General features: G+C 36.0%; 1 protein-coding gene across 1 annotated transcript in view; it reads right to left on the bottom strand.

Annotated features, from left to right (window-relative positions):
• Positions 1-17,030, bottom strand: part of LOC106871609 (stabilin-2) — a 68,702-nt gene that overhangs the window by 43,883 nt on the left and 7,789 nt on the right. Inside the window, exons 7-15 of the mRNA XM_052973009.1 lie at positions 13,565-13,729; positions 11,260-11,400; positions 9,564-9,710; positions 7,841-7,903; positions 5,528-5,641; positions 5,328-5,378; positions 3,337-3,417; positions 1,547-1,702; positions 304-363 (exon numbers count right to left, since the gene is read on the bottom strand). Of these exons, the coding sequence (XP_052828969.1) occupies positions 304-363; positions 1,547-1,702; positions 3,337-3,417; positions 5,328-5,378; positions 5,528-5,641; positions 7,841-7,903; positions 9,564-9,710; positions 11,260-11,400; positions 13,565-13,729 (978 nt within the window). The remainder of the gene's footprint in view (positions 1-303; positions 364-1,546; positions 1,703-3,336; positions 3,418-5,327; positions 5,379-5,527; positions 5,642-7,840; positions 7,904-9,563; positions 9,711-11,259; positions 11,401-13,564; positions 13,730-17,030) is intronic.

The following is a 17,030-nucleotide window of genomic DNA, read 5'->3' as shown; positions in this document are numbered from 1 at the left end:
AATAATAATAATAATAATAATAATAATAATAATAATAATAATAATAATAATAATAATATCGAAAAATAGCTTAGGAATGAGAACCCAGGTTCGAAATTTTCCCAAGACATCTTATGAAGGCTGGAGGGTATATCAGCCAAGACGTTGTGTTAACAGCAAACAAGATGAGGACAAATATCCGTTAATTGTAAATAATGTAAATAATGTATGAATGATTGCAGTAAACATTTTACTTCAAACTTCTTGATTCAGTTGAGATATTTACACAATGCTAACCATGATCAAAACAGAAGCACTACTTACTGTTGGTATATCAGAAGGCTGCAAACAATGGAGGTCACTCTCGCACAGACCACATTCTCCCTGCAATATAACATTTGCTTTGGGATTACTGGAGGAAATAAAAACATTAAGTTTCAAATTTTATTTCAATTAATACCTTTAATCCTTTAGCATTTAATCCAGCCATATCTGACCCAAATCTTCTCCTTGTTTTACATTAAAACTAACCAGATCCAGCCTCTCATACCTACCCATCAATGTCATTCATGGTAAGAAGCTTGTTTCCCAATCACATGATTCTGGGTTCAGTCCCACTGCGTAGTACCTTAGGCAAGTGTCTTCTACTATAGCTTTGGCTGACCAAAGCTTTGTGAGTGGATTTCATAGACGGAAACTGAAAGAAGCCCGTCTATGTATATGTATGTATGCATGTATGTATTTGTGTATCTGTGTTTGTCCCCCCCCCCCACTACCATCATTCTCTTTGAGATACTTACCAACTTTTACCATTGTAAAACTGAATAGATTCTGACATAATACATTGTATTACTGAAACTACTCATTATTAGGTTGTTAGTTAATCTCAATACCACCTTGTTTGAGAAGACCTATGATTAAAGACATTCCATCCATGACCATCCCAATGTGTGAATTAGCTAAGTTTGAGTTCAAGTAATTTCATTGCATATTTAGATCACTGATTCCTGAAACAAAGGGCATTACATTCAAAGTTTCGAGAATGTCATGGAATGAATTTAGACTAGGAACATTTAAGAATTGTATCGAAAATACAAGTGATTGTAAGATTGTACCCTTTAACTTTGAGTCCAAGAAATCATCAAAGCAATGAAAGCAAATCGGTCCTGGTACCACCAGATGTATATTCTGATGAGAGACATTATAACTAAACCTTACACTGATAGGTTTTGATGTGTTCAACTGTAAATATATAGAAACATGAGAAAAGCTATGCATTGTTCTTTTCCAGTTTTACAAGATACCATTTACAACAGTTATATTATCATATTGTTTTACAACAATATGATAAAACGAAATTACCCCAGTTTGGTTCAATGTAGCACTTGTTTAGGTACAAATACAAACACTAACACTTGACACATCTTTTTATTATGAAGTCTCTTTAAGTTTGTGTCTAATACTTTAAATTGTTGAGAATGTTTTCTGTATTTTCCCTCTAAGCCTCTGCAATGTTTTTTTTTATAAAATAATATAACAATATTATTCCAAAACTTTTAATACTTACATGAACAGCTTTGAAGGTTACATTATCACAGTTATGGGGCACCAGAGTTTCCAAATCATCAGGAAAGAGTAAACCTTCGATTAAATGAACAATTCCATTCTTCACTGGAACACCTGATTGAGTCATGTTTGCATTTGGACCAAAATGAATTTGACCCTACTCAAAGACACAAAATATTTTGTAAGCACTGAAATTCATTATGAAATTTAAATACACACAAAAAAATAGTTAATTTGGAATATTATTTAGTTATTTGTTTTCTATTTTTAAAGTTTTAATAAAGTTGTACTCTTCTCAAGAATGCTACCAGTGGCATTTCAGAGAAGCTGCATTGTAGTGAATTAACTATATCCTTGATAATGGACTGAAATATTGATAAATGCACATCAAACTAATTAGCAATCATCAGCACCAGATACCAAGAGAGACAACCCTGTTTTTAATACCTTCTTTGAACCTAGGAATGCATTTCAAGCTAATTAGCTATTGTCAGCACCATATACGAAGTGGGACAACCCTGAAATGACTTTGGAAGTCATAGCTTTCATATAGAAAATTAGTTAAAAATCTCTCCTGACTGCATGCAATGCCACCAGGCTTAAAGAAATTATGCAGTGAAACCTGTGGATATGCCACTGAATCTGCTAATGAAAGCTGAGAGCTCTAGTTGTCTGATGTGACGTGATGGTGGAGATGATAGTGAATGGTAGGCTACATAGATAGAAAGAAAGAGAGAGAAAGAGAGAGAGAGACGGAGGGAGGAGAGGGAGAGATGGAAGAAGAAATTGTGACAAGTGTTAATTGAAGTGGTAGTAGTAAAAGGTAGGAAAGAAGAAGAACAAAGAGGAAAATGCTAATGGTGCACGCAGGCACACATAAACGCACACACACACACACACACATGCTCTGAGAACTGTAATATCACCATGGCCACTTTATAACTATGATGACCGCAGGTGTGTGAAGACTCATGGCTAAGTGGCTGAAGTGTTGCTAGGAATTGGACACATGACCTAATGGTCATGCGTCCAATTCCTAGCAACACATTTTGTCCTTGAGCAAGACACTTTATTTCATGTTGCACCAATCCACTCAGCTGGCAAAAATGAGTAAATATCTGTAATTCAAAGGGGCCAGCCTTGTCACATTCTGTTTCACATTGAATCTCCATGAGAGGTTAAGGGTACACATGTCTGTGGAGTGCTCAGCCACTCCACAACCTCCATTTACCATTGTCATCTTTTATTTTTAAATTATTTCTTCTTTTCTCTCTGTTTTTCAGTCATTTTCTTTCATGTTTTCCCTCTATCTCTCTTCTGTAAATGCTAATCTCTTCCTTCTCTCTCTCTCACTCTTTCTCCATATCTTTCTCTATCCACTATGATCAACACCAATGCTTTCACCACTATCACTACTTCTATAACCACCAACTGTTTTATTGTTTAAGTTATGTCCCTCAGCATGACACAAGTTGTAGGTAGGTAGGAACATACTATTGCTTTATATATACATATTCGTGATGATGATGATGATGATGATGATGATGATGATGACAATGACAATGGTGACAACAATGGTGACAACAATGATGACAAGGAGGATGAGAATTGATGGGGATGGAGATGAAGAAAGTTGTGATTATAATGAGAAAGACAGTAATGCACAGACTTAATGCCTCTTGGAAAACAATCTCCTCTGAAAAGCTTCATAAAGACAGCATAAACATGAACTAAATAACCAGATAAAAGAAAGCTCTTATTATTGAAACTGGGTAAAGAAGATTCACTTACATTACTTGATATTTTAATGCGGAATGTAGTTCTCCCCAATGAATACATTTTCTTGGAATCAATCAGATCAGTAATGGTTCTCTGGTAGAAATAAATGTAAAATCATTGAAGTTCTAAATAATTCTTACACACAAAAGGATTGACTTCCAAACAAGAATGATATTTGTTTTACTTCATCATAATCAACGTGCCAATTTTTTTAGAATACAATTATTTTCTTTTTAAATTTGAAATAAGAAATGTGAATTCTAGTAGCCAGAAGCATACTGAACTATGATGATTGAAATAAAGGTGTGTACAGCTATAGTCATAAAGGCACATGGTCTAGTGGTTAAGGTGATGTATTCATAATTACTAGATCATGGATCTGATTCCCTGAGCAAGGGGCATGTTGTGTTCTTGAGCAAAACACTTCATTTCATATTTTTCCAGTCCACTCAACTGTAAATGGGTACACCCTACGATGGCTTGGCCTTCTGATCATGGCAATATTGGCCTCCTCACCTCACCAGGAGGGTGGCATCATTTGAAAGCTAAAAAAGTGGCACAAAGCACATTGTGACCAGCAGCGTATGACAATATCAAATAGTCTGTTTGATCATGTGATCACATGAAAATTACAGTAAGCACATTCATGTACACTCAAAGATGGAAAGACCTTGGCTGCAGATACTATCTCAGAAGAGAAATTCTTCTTATAGACAATGGTGTGGGAAAAACACACCATGCAGCCATAAGTAATGTCTTTAGATTGTAAGACACATATTTCTGCATTGTTATGCTTCATCAGCTACAGACACTGGTTCTGTTGTTCATAACCTGATAAGAACTGCTGTTTTTATGTCTAAACAGCAAATAGTAAATTTGCTGAATTGTGCAAAGACTTGTCATGCTGGAATTATTTATTTAGAGACTAAAGTAAATGATTATGATATTGATGATAATACTTTAACTGAAAACAAGAATTAGGCTTTCTTGGATAAACTGAACTGTGATAATTAGCATACAACCAGCCACTGGAAGAGTTGTCCTTATATTAAACACTACAGAAAATGAGATTTATCACAGACATTATACTCTACTAGGATTCATGAAAGAATTAATTAATCACTATGTTGATATAATTTATTTTGATTATATACACTTTTACACACAAATGAACATATGCCTTTGTATGAAAAGAGACGATTCCTGTTCAAATTGCCTCCTCCCCTATTTTAATAATACTTTTATTTCATTGACTTTAGAAAGGTACAAAGTGTGACACTGAGAGATAACTTCACCATTCTTAAAGTGCTCCAACTAATGTTGTTTACCAATAAATTCTGTTTCTCCTCGTACTTGACTGTTATCCATTGACTGGAACCTTTAACAGAAGACTTAAAGAATGTCAGGAAACTATTGGCAAACATTAAATGAAGGAAACCATTTCTATTGAACTCATAAACAAATATTTGACTTCAAAAGTGCTTTCTGGTTTCTTTCCACATATATACAGTATTTGTACTATACCTACAAAGAATTTCAAATAAGTTTGCATACCTCCAATGTATTTCGGCATGTATATATGTCTGTGAGGTTAATAAGCTCACTCTACAGCAGTATGATTTGGGGCTCAATCCAACTGTATGGAAATTTTGGAAAATTGCTTTCTACCATAGTTTTTTGTTGACCAAAGTGTTATGAGTGAAATTTGCTTTATGAAAACTGTGTTGCAGAAAACTAGTTGGAGAGGCCAAACCCTTCCTGTTATTGAGTGACAGACTTAATCTATTTCTCACTTTTATACCCTCGCCTGCCCTTTGGATACCTTAAGTGGAGCCATGGTATTGCAAGCATTTAGACCCAATTGCCAGTCTGGAGATAAATCCCATGCCCTCAACACAGTCTTGGAGCCCTTCATCTAATTATTTATAATTGTGAAATAATAACCAGTAAAAAGTAACAGATATAAAAAAAATTAAAATAACAAATATGGCATTCTGTTGTACTTTTGTTTGAAGTAGATGGTTTTTCACAAGACCAATCCATGCTCCAATTCCCTGCAACAGAGAAAATATTGTGTGTTAGCAAACAAATGAACTGCATTAATTGATAAGTAAAACAATGTTAGAAACAATTACTCATTTACAGTTCTATATTTAAGAGATGAGGATAAATGATACATAAAAATATGATAAAATGTATTTACATTTTTAGACTTCAAATAATCCATCACATTTTTTGGTATTTTATCCAAAGAGGTTTTACTGGGAAGAAAAACTGTGATATTTTCTCGTCGAAACTGTTTCTCCAATCCAGTGCGCTGTAATGAATAAAGCAGAAAATATTAAAAACATATTGAAGCAGAATAATAAATGAAATGAGAAATAAGAAAAGCTTCCAACAATGCAGAAAGTTTGTTAGAAGACTTCCTTATTCTTCATTTCATTCATTATTCTACTTTTGTGCTACATTAACTCGCTTTAAAAAACTTGTTGTAATCCAACGTTGTAATCCACTCCACTATAGCAGTACAGTAGACAAATAAAGACATGACTATTTATGACCAACTTCTCCAACTTCTTGACGACTCGACTTCCTACGTCACAGTATTTGTAACAACTAGCACATACCACTTCTCATGTGGGAAGGAGTGTTCCATTATTATTATTATTATTATCATTATCCCCCTAACAAAAGTAAATTATTTTTCTAGCTCAGCTTAGTGTTCTTTGAGGCAACTGAAAGACATTCTTAAATGAAATACATTTTGAGTTCAAACGGCCTATTTTGCTTCCTATCCTTTTCTTTTGGTATGAGTGTAATCAACCCAAAATTTTAGTTCTTACGCCTTTATTAGAAAGGAATACTTTTAGATGTGGTAGGTGTAGACCTGAGTGTGTGACTAAGAATAGGTGCAGGTATGGCTGTGTGGTTATGAAGTTTGCTTTCCAATCATATGATTTGTGGTTCAGTTTCATGATGTGATACCTTGAGCAAGTGTCTTTTACTAAGTCCTCTGGCCAATCCAAACCCTTCTAAGAGAATTTGACACTTTCTGTAATACATTATTCAATTGATTGTAAAACATGAAAATATCTATGTACAATCTCACAAACACATTTATGTAAACTTTGCCTTGTAAATTAAGTTCTGTCATATTTCTGTCCTATTACAAACCACCAGTTGCTTTAATCCACTAACAAGATGGGGTTAAAAGGTAGTAACATAATTCTAGATAGACAGCCACCTTATGTTGGCAAATAAACATTTTTTGGTTGTTATTTAAGAAGTATAAAATTTATACATAATTCATAATTGTTTAATCTCACTAATCATCTTTTAATTACCTACAGATTCTTTCAGAAGTATATTTCTAGCATTTGTTAGTTTGCATTTTATTCAATAAAATAACTTATATTTAAAATGAAGCAACCGAAAGAAATTATTACTATCATGATTGCATCATACTTAAAAAGTCTTCATAATTTGATTTGTAACCATTATGCTGCTAAGAACAATACAAAGACAGGCGGAGAAGTGAGTGTGTATGGAAGAGATGGGGGTACATAGAATGAAGGAGAGACAGAAAGAGGGGGAAAGGAAGCAAAAATCGGTAACTGCAATAGTGACCACATCCAAATTAGTCATCATATGTAGTATGGCTGAAATCTTTCTCTTTCAATCTCTTTCTCACTCCCACACCATTGAAATTCAAAGCAAAATTAAATTAAATTCAGTCCCACCGCATGGCACCTTGGGCAAGTGTCTTCCACAATAGTCTTGGACTGACCAAAGTCTAGTGATTTACTAAGTGGAAACTGAAAGAAGCCCTTTGTGCATGTGTGTGTGTGTGTGTGTGTTTATGTGTCTTTATGTCTGTATTGTCCCCCACCAACATTTGACAACCAGTGTTAGTGTGTTTACTTTGCCCTGACATAGCAGTTTGGCAAAACAACCGATAGAATGAGTACCAGACTTTAAAAGACATAAATACTGATGTCGGTTCATTCGACTAAAATTCATCAAGGTGATGCCCCAGCATGGCCACAGTCTAATGACTGAAAGAAATAAAAGATAACAGATAAAATGATTTTAATCATTCATGAAGATTCTAATTCTTCTAGGAAATATTTTAATATTTAGTTGGAATTATTAAATGTTGACTCAGAAGAAAATGTAATTAAGAGACTTGCAGACATTTGGAGTAGGAATTACAAACCATCAGAAGCAGCATCTCAGCAACAATAAAACGATATTCACAAAGTATTTGTTGTGGTTTATTCCAACTTTAACCACCCCATGTTTTGCTTTCCAGATAAAATGTATGCATAGTAATATTATCTAATGTGTCCTTCCTTTTTTAAAGTGATTGTGTATTATTTAAGAGATATTTGATAACTATTTCTAGCATGCTAAGTGAACATGTACAAGATATTTTCCCCTGTGTAACCTGGAAAAAAACCTTTCATCCCCATTTAAGATGAGCCAAACCTTTTCCCTTAGAATAGATTGAACTTACCGTAATCCAGGATCCAAATTCTTGGAAGTCAGAATGCCCCATGATGAAAGTCACGAAATCTTGCTACAATATAAAAATTGATTGTTTTATTCAGAAAACATATGTTGGTTAGATAAAAGCAATCATCATCAAAAGTCCTGGCATTCATGTAAAGTTTGAAGATTTTTAAATGGACAGTGTTCTGTGAAATAGACAGTCCTCCAAGACTGGAAAATAAGAACAGCTGTAAGTAGATAGTGTGATTAACTTTTTAGCCTTTTAAACTGGTCATATCTGGTCAAAATATTCCACCTGTTTTATATTCAAACCAACCAGACCTGGCTTCTTGTACCTTACCTTCAAAGTGGACTACACCTTTCCTATCCCACCAAACAGATAACAACACCTACCCACTGTCTTCAGCGCTTGACATTTTTATAGAGAACTCATTTCTCATAATCATTCACTATTCCGTCCAAATAGGGTTCATTCATGAGATGTTACAGCAAAGAAGAGCACATTCACTCTCTGCCTGTGATTAGACTCAGAAAGTTTGTGAGGAACCCACTGACCCAATTTGCTGACTTTTCCCATGGCACACAGGTGTCAATGAATGGTTGAATGACCAAATCCAAGCTTCTCTGTTAATTCCTCAACAGTTACGATGGGATTTTGTTCCACCAGGGTTCGCAGGACGTCCTCATTGAGCTCTACAGATCTTCTACGATGAGGCTTGTCTTTGAGGCTATAGTTTCTGGCTCAGAATTTCTGGAACCACTGTTGAGACTGGCTTACATTTATTGTCCGTTCCTCATATACTGCATTAATATTCCTTGCACTTTCCATTGTGTTGTTGCCTTTATTGAACTCATAAAGCAAAATATGCCAAATATACACCATTATTACTTCCATTATAGCTTTGAAAAAATAACTATTAAAATTGAACTGCACTCTCCAGAACTTTCTTTAAGAATAAGGATAAGGTAAATTTACTATCTGCTTTTATAGCAAGTCGATGCAATTGAAAAAAATGCTACCTAAGAGGATTTTTACACCATTTCATGAATCAAATGCTGTAGAAAAATGTACAGTTCCATCTTAAAATTTTCAAAATAATCCTGGAATTTCAATGGATGCTGTTAATTCTGTATTTCTTTTCTTGTGAGCTTTTCTGTTAATATGAACTTTACCACATTTTTGTGACTATGAATATTTTGACACAACTGTTGTTTTTCTGTGCTATATTTTCAAATTTCTTCTCTTTTGGTCCATCGTAATCAACTTCATTTTAATAACATAATAAGCCATGGCTGACACATCACACAGGGAATTCCATTCCTACATCAAATTGTGTGATTTGAGGGAGACTTGGCAACTATTTCATAGATACTCCCACACTGGCTCATATGTTTTTTTTCCTTGCCAGTATTACTGATTCATCATTATCATCCAATAGCCTCCGTTTTCCATGCTGGCATGGGTAGGACAATTCGACAGGAGCTGGCAGGTTGGAGAGGTGTACCAAGATCCGATTGTCTGTTTTGGCACGGATTCTATGGCTGGATGCCTTTCCTAATGCCAACCCCTTTACAGAGTGTACTAGGTGCTTCTGATGTGGCACCAGCACAGGTGCTATTTGTGTGGCACCAGCATGGATGCTTTTTATGTGGCACCAGCACAGAGTAATTATTGAAGTTACATCAAAGGTAATCATACATTTAAAATAAATATAAATTCAACTTACATAGAGATTTCCTGGTATTTCTGGCTCATTCATCATAAGGTTGTTGACGATATGGATCAGTCCATTTGAGGCTCTAATATCACGATAAATACTAAGCACACGACTTCGCCTGCTTGAACCTTGGAATTTTAGAATTAGTTTTTTACCCTAGAATGAGAAGCAGAGATTCTAAAATCAATAGATTCATCAAAAAGATACACAGCTTTAATATTCTCTTAGATTTAAATATTCATTTCAGCACATGATATATAAATGCAGCTTTTATTATCATAATGTTTGAAACATATATTTTCAAATACTTCTATATGTTTCTGGGCATATTTCTTACTAAAATCATGGAAAACTTTGGAGCTCTTGTTCTAAATATTCTTGGATGAAATAAAATTCTTCCTCGTGTCTGAAGCAACAATTATGTATATTTATGAAAGAAATACAAATAATAACAGACCAACATGCATTTATATTCTGGAGTTTATAACTTAGGTGTAGGCATGAAGTTCGTTTCCAAATCTCATGGTTTGAGTTCTATCATATGGCATACTATTTTGGGCAAAAATCTTCTACTGCAATCTCAGAGTGACCCAAATCTTATGAGTGACCAATTCTGTTTTGGGGTGGTCAACTGAATTTGTCACCCAGTTTAATACCATCACTACCTTTAGTATATTTAACAGGGTCTACTCTGTAGCAAGCATTTGCAGTACATCTTCAGCCCGAAAATAGCTTCCTCTCTCCTTCCCAACAGCATCAGATGATCCTATTATCATCATCATCATCATCCTCATCATCATCATCATCATTGCCATTGTCGTTGTCATCCTCATTGTTTTAACATCCTCTTTTCCATGCTTGCATGGATTGGATGGATTTTATTGAGACAGATTTTCAACTGCCAGATGCTCTTCCTGTTACCAACCCTCACTTGTTTCCAAGCAGAGTAATATTATCCCCTGGCCAGACATGTTCTTGCAGAATATTGGAAATGAATGACACTGCTTGTATGACAGGACAGGTGCAGCCTTCTGGCTTGTTAGTCCTCAGTCAAACTGTCCAACCCATGTCAGCATGGAAAGCGGAAGTTAAATGATGATGATGATGATGATGATGATGATGATGATGATGATGATGATGATGACATCAGGACAAAAAAACACAAATACAAACCCTCACATCCATACATATATGCATATACATATACTATTATATAAGCTTTAATTCTTTTGTTACCATATTTCTGTTGAGATGTTCTGTGTTTCTTTCAATTACTTTTGAATATAAGAAAAAATTTAGTAAAATAACTGAGTTATCATTCAGCTAGTGTTAGGAACATAAATTGTGACTAAGGTTTGGTGGAAGATTTCCATTCAAAACTTAATGAAAACAAGACATTTGTACTACAGAGCCAGAGGCGATTTCAGCTGGATTAGTATCAAAAGGGTTAAGAAGAAAACCTTGCTCCAGAATCACCAAAATAGCACAGAACTTTTGCAGGAGAAAGGTAATTTTATGCCAATGAAACACTCATTACATTTGTATAGAATGACAATTTACTCCTCTTCAAAAATGCATGAGCCTCACAACTTCCATATACTAAGCATATCTGGATTTATAGCCTTTGTTTTCAAATACTATACATTTCAAGATGTGTTACTTTCAATATTCTGATCAGAGATTGAAAACTAGATTTTTGTTTTACCTTGTAAAAGAAGCGGGCAAAGTTTCCTTGTAATGTGTAGAACATGTTGTCTGTGAGATCATCTATATACACTCTTACGGGAAAAATGTGCTGGCGTAGAATTTGTCTTACATGGTCTGAATTTTCCAGAAACTGGCTAAACTGAAATTAAATCAGAAAATTACTATCTTTAAATCTCACAACCAGAGATATTCAGCGACAGTACTTTGGAGTAAAGATTATTTGCCTACATAACATGGCAGTCCTGGTTTAGGATGAATGTTGCCGTAATTTAGCCCCAGGAGACATCGTCTCCAGCTGGCTATACGACACGATCTGTGTCCTTATATTTTCGAACAAGGGAATCTGGCACCCCCACTCAGCTCAAAACAATTATTCTGTGCTGACGAAGGGAAATAACCTGGAAATCGCGATATACAGATATTGTTTTGAGGTGAGTGGGGGTGCTAGATTCCCTTGTTTGAAAATATAAGGACACAGATTGTGTCGTATAGCCAGCTGGAGACGATGTCTCCTGGGGCTAAATTACAGCAACATTCGTCCTAAACCAGGACTGCCATGTTATGTAGGCAAATAATTTTTACTCTGAAATTAAATCATCCTAAAGTGAATATCTTAATATTTAATAATCATTTTTTTTTTTCAAATATGAGTCAAATATGAGTCAGCAAACTTTCCATCTCATTGACCACTTTATGAAACAGTTACTAACTTATTCTCATATATATATATATATATATTACACGTGTGTGGGTGTGTGGGTGTGGGTGTGTGTGGGTGTGTGTGTGTAATCCAAATAATAAGACAAAGAAATACTTTAACACATCTTTAATGATCATTTACAATTGTTTCTGTACCAACTCTGTTTGCAAGGCCAGTTTACATAAAATTTGAAGTGAAAACTGATTTGGAATCTCAGTAGATACCTTATTAGCATTCTGATATAATCTAGATCTCGCAAACCACATCGAATGACAGGGAATGTACAGAATTGCTAATGATAAACAATTAAATGGTACTTCACTCAATAAGTAACTCCCAAGTTCACTTCACTGGATTTCACACAGCATACACTGTATAAAATCAAGACATCACAAACAAGAATGGAGAATTATACATCTTCAAAATTTGTTTTTATAGTATTACTCTCATTAAATTCCAGCAGAAACACATGTTAGATTGGAATTTAATGAGAATAATGCTGTGATAAACAAATAACAGATCTTTTCTGTTTGGTTGGCACTTTTCAGTTTCTTCAATTTTTGTTCCATTTGATTTTATATTTGGTATATTGGTGTAGTTTTGTAAAGTTATCATTGACATGATATTCCTTTTCACTATAAATCAATAAATAAAGAGTTAACAGCTTTTTAAAGTTTGCAAATTTTGAGTAATTTTAGTCACAGACATATAGGTGCCTATTTCTTTGGTAACAAACCAAGCTGTTACCAAGCTATTTACCATGTGTTCTTTTTGTCACTTATTAAATGCTTAAAACACATGCAGCAAGAGATACCTAAAACACATGTGGTATGAGATATAACAGCTAAATCGGCCTTAAATCACACATGTAAACTTTTTTTTTTTTTTGCTTTTGCATAATTATATGAATTCCCATGTGTAGAATACAAATTCACAAAAATTTTCTGAAAATTCAGAAAAAAAAACCAATATGAGGGATTATATGAGACATGCATAAAGCAGAATTCTGCCAATATTTCATTTGTTTACAGTTCACAACACTTGCTGTCATGCATAAAATGACAACTTCCAAATCCAGTTTTCTCACCAGGTAAAAATAATCAGAATTTAAACCTCTGTAACTGTGAAGTATCTCCTGAGATTCAGCATGGAAATTTACACCAATACATCAAATTTTAAAATTGTCACTAAACATTAAAATTTCCACAGGTGCAGCCAAGCAGGAAAGATTCCAAATAATCATAATAAGCAAATTTTAATAATACCATAATAAACAAAGTTTTGTGTTTTGTTTATACACCAAATTTGCTGCAGGATAACATCTGATATAGCTCTCTACACGAGGCTGAGTTTTAAAAAACACCTGAATGCCATGCCCCAGGTGAGACAACTCACCTCGGATTGAATCCGAGAGGGGTAGATACCAATATTTCATCATTATTGTGGATTATTAATACCATGCAGGAATTGAATCTCTGGTCTGTGACTTATATAGAAATAGAGCGAAAATATACATTCATACACACACAAGGGAGTGGAGAGAAGGAAAGAGAGAGAAGAGAGAAATATGATTATAAGTAATAATGTCTGAAAGCTTACTTACAGTAGTGTCCTGAAGCAAGTTACTAAAGCCACGATCTAATGGCACAAAGACTGTGTAATTCCCGTGTTTCGTTAATTCACCTTTGTAGACTTTTTGCAGCATCATTAGGAAATTATTTAACCTGTTCTTACCAATATCGTCTTCATCATTCATGTCTGCAATTTGCTATGAAGAAATAAAAAATTGTTACCTGAACAAGAATCATGTCTTAATGGTAATGTGAATATTTAAGAAACTAAAGAAAGCATGAAGAATGATTTTTTAGAAAACAAGGTTTAATTGCAGCAAATTCAGCACTATCATCATCATCATCGCCATCGTCATCGTCATCGTCATCGTCATCATCATCATCCTCATCCTCATCATCATCATCATCATCATCATCATCATCATCATCACCACCATTACCGTCTTCATCACCATCATTGTTTTAACGTCCGCTTTCCATGCTTGCATGAGTTAGATGGAATCTGTTGAGGCAAATCTTTCTATGGCCTGATGCCCTTCTTGTTGTCAACCCTTATCTTTTTCCAAGCAAGCTATTATTTCTCCATGTGATACTCGTTTACAACTATCATACAATGTCAAAGCAAAGAAGCACAGATGCGTGTGTTCACACACACACAAATATACATGCACGAACATGTATCCACAACAGACTCCTTTAAGTTCTCTTCAGCCAAATCCACTCAAGAGAATCAACCTGAGGGATTGCCCAAGAGGATTTCATCAGATCCTCTCAGTTCATCCCATGTCAGCATGTAAGATGGACATTAAAAGCTGATGATGTTGATGATGATAGGGAGGTGAAGATGGGGGAGGACGACGACAACAACAATGTTGGCAATTATGATGATGGCGACAACAACGATGATAAAAATAACAAGGCAATCTGTTATAGAGTGTATTACAACTAAATAGGTTCTGTAGACAAACTAAGTGTGTAGATATGGTCAGTGTTAAGGTATTAAGGCAGATTTCATTATTATCATAGAAGGTTAACTGGGAAGATAGTTTTTGTGTGTGGCAGATGCAAAGGGGCAATAAACACAGAAGATTCTATTACATGCAAAGGGGAAAAACTAGAAGTAGTTGATAGCTTCCACTACCTAGGCAACCAAGTCTGTAGTGGGGATGGTTACTCTGAGAGTGTAGCCGCTAGAATAAGAATAGGTTGGGCAAAGTTCAGGGAGCTCCTACCTCTACTGGCAACTAAGGGCCTCTCACTCAGGATAAAAGGTAGACTGTATGATGCATGTATGCAAACTGCCATGCTACATGGCAGTGAAACATGGGCCATGACTGCTGAGGACATGTGTAGGCTTGAAAGAAATGAAGCTAGTATGATTCACTGAATGTGTAATGTCAGTGTACAGACATGACAGAGTGTAAGTACCCTGAGAGAAAAGTTGTACATAAGAAGCATCAAATGTAGTGTGTAAGAGAGACGACTGCATAGGTATGGTCATGTGTTGTGTATGGATGAGGACAGCTGTGTGAGGAAGTGCCACACCCTAACTGTGGAAGGAACCTGTGGAAGGAACCTATGGAAGGAACCTGTGGAAGGAACCTGTGGAAGAGGTAGACCCAGGAACATATGGGATGAGGTGGTGAAGCATGACCTTGGAACATTGGACCTCACAGAGTCAATGACAGGAAGCAGAAACCTTTGGAAATATGCTGTGATTAAGAAGACCTGGTAACTAAAGTGAGATCGCAGCCATGGCCGATGCTACTGTTGCATGTCCGGCCCATTTAAGAGTGCCCTTGATGCATCGGGCGATATGATATGCTTGAGAAGACCTGTTGAGTCAAGTAAAACCAAAATTGTAGCTATGGCCAGTGCTCCCTGACTGACTCTTGTTACGGTGGCATGTAAAAACACCATCCAAACGTGATCGATGCCAGGTCCACCTGACTGGCTCCCATGTTGATGGCACATAAAAGCACCAACCAAATGTGGCCAATACCAGTACCCCCTGACTGGCTCCCATGCCAGTGGCATGTAAAAAACAGTATCCGAATGTGATTGATGCCAGGCCAACCTGACTGGCTCCTGTGCCGGTGGCACTTAAAAAGCACCCACTACACTCTTGGAGTGGTTGGCGTTAGGAAGGGCATCCAGCTGTAGAAACCTTACCAGATCAGATTGGAGCCTGGTGAAGCCTCCTGGCTCTCTAGACTTCAGTCATCCCATGCCAGCATGGAAAACGGACGTTAAACGATGATGATGATGATGATGATGATGATGATGCTGACGACGACAATGACGATGATGATTAAGTATGAAGTCTGGAATGTAGAAACCGTTTCTCTTACTTACAATGTTCTTTTATATATATTCTAACAGTAAAGCAAAGTGTTTTAGCATCTGACATGGATTTTATTACACTTAAAATAAGATTTTGCAGGAATTAACAGAATTACTTGCCAGGAATGAGGCCCAAGCAAATCCATAATTACAATCAATGTGACATTGATAAAAATAATAATTCTGCTAAAAAGTTAGATCATTTTTAAAATCATTTAAGATTTACAATATCTATCTATACATGTATATACATACATGCACATTTACATACATATACACACACATATAAATACGTATATACATATGTACTTTATCATCTCTCCTTCTTCCTAGCTCTCCTGTCTAACTACCTTTGTCCAACCAGTCGCCATTATTGACTGCTAACTCCACAAGTTTTTTTATTCTCTCTTTGTTTATTTCCTTGTTTTCCTTTCTGTAAAAGAGCATAGGCTCGAAACATAAAAGACTTTCTCACCTTCCTGAGCATCAAACTAATACACCTGCTTGTTGTTTATTACCTGTTTTCGTCATTTTTTTTTCTGTAAATTTCAACTATATATCATTATCGTTTAACGTCCACTTTCCATGCTAGCATGGGTTGGACGATTTGACTGAGGATTGGTGAACCAGATGGCTGCACCAGGTTCCAATCTGATCTGGCAGAGTTTCTGCAGTTGGATGCCCTTCCTAACTCCGAAAGTGTAGTGGGTGCTTTTACATGCCACCAGCATGAGGGCCAGTCTGGTGGTACTGGCAACGGCCACGCTCAAATGGTGTTTTTACATGCCACCTGCACAGGAGTCAGTCCAGTAGTGCTGGCAACGACCTCGTTCGAATGTTTTGTTCACATGCCACCGGCACGAGTGCCAGTAATGCGAAGCTGGAAACGATCGCACTCAAATAGTGCTTAATACATGCCACCGGCATGGAAGCGAGACTGCTGCTCTGGCAGTGATCCCTCTCGGATGGTGCTGTTATCGCTCCACTGGCACGGGTGCCAGTCATCGAATTTGGTTCAGTTACAATTTCACTTGCCCCAACAGGTCTTCACAAGAAGAGTTTAGTGTCCAATTAAAGAAGGTTGGCATGGGTGCCAGTCATCAAATTTGATTCGATTTTGATTTCACTTGCCTCAACAGGTCTTCGCAAGCAGGG

Source organism: Octopus bimaculoides, chromosome 1 (genome assembly GCF_001194135.2).
Source record: "Octopus bimaculoides isolate UCB-OBI-ISO-001 chromosome 1, ASM119413v2, whole genome shotgun sequence".
Lineage (NCBI taxonomy): Eukaryota > Metazoa > Mollusca > Cephalopoda > Octopoda > Octopodidae > Octopus > Octopus bimaculoides.
This window is presented reverse-complemented; position numbering and strand designations above follow the sequence as displayed.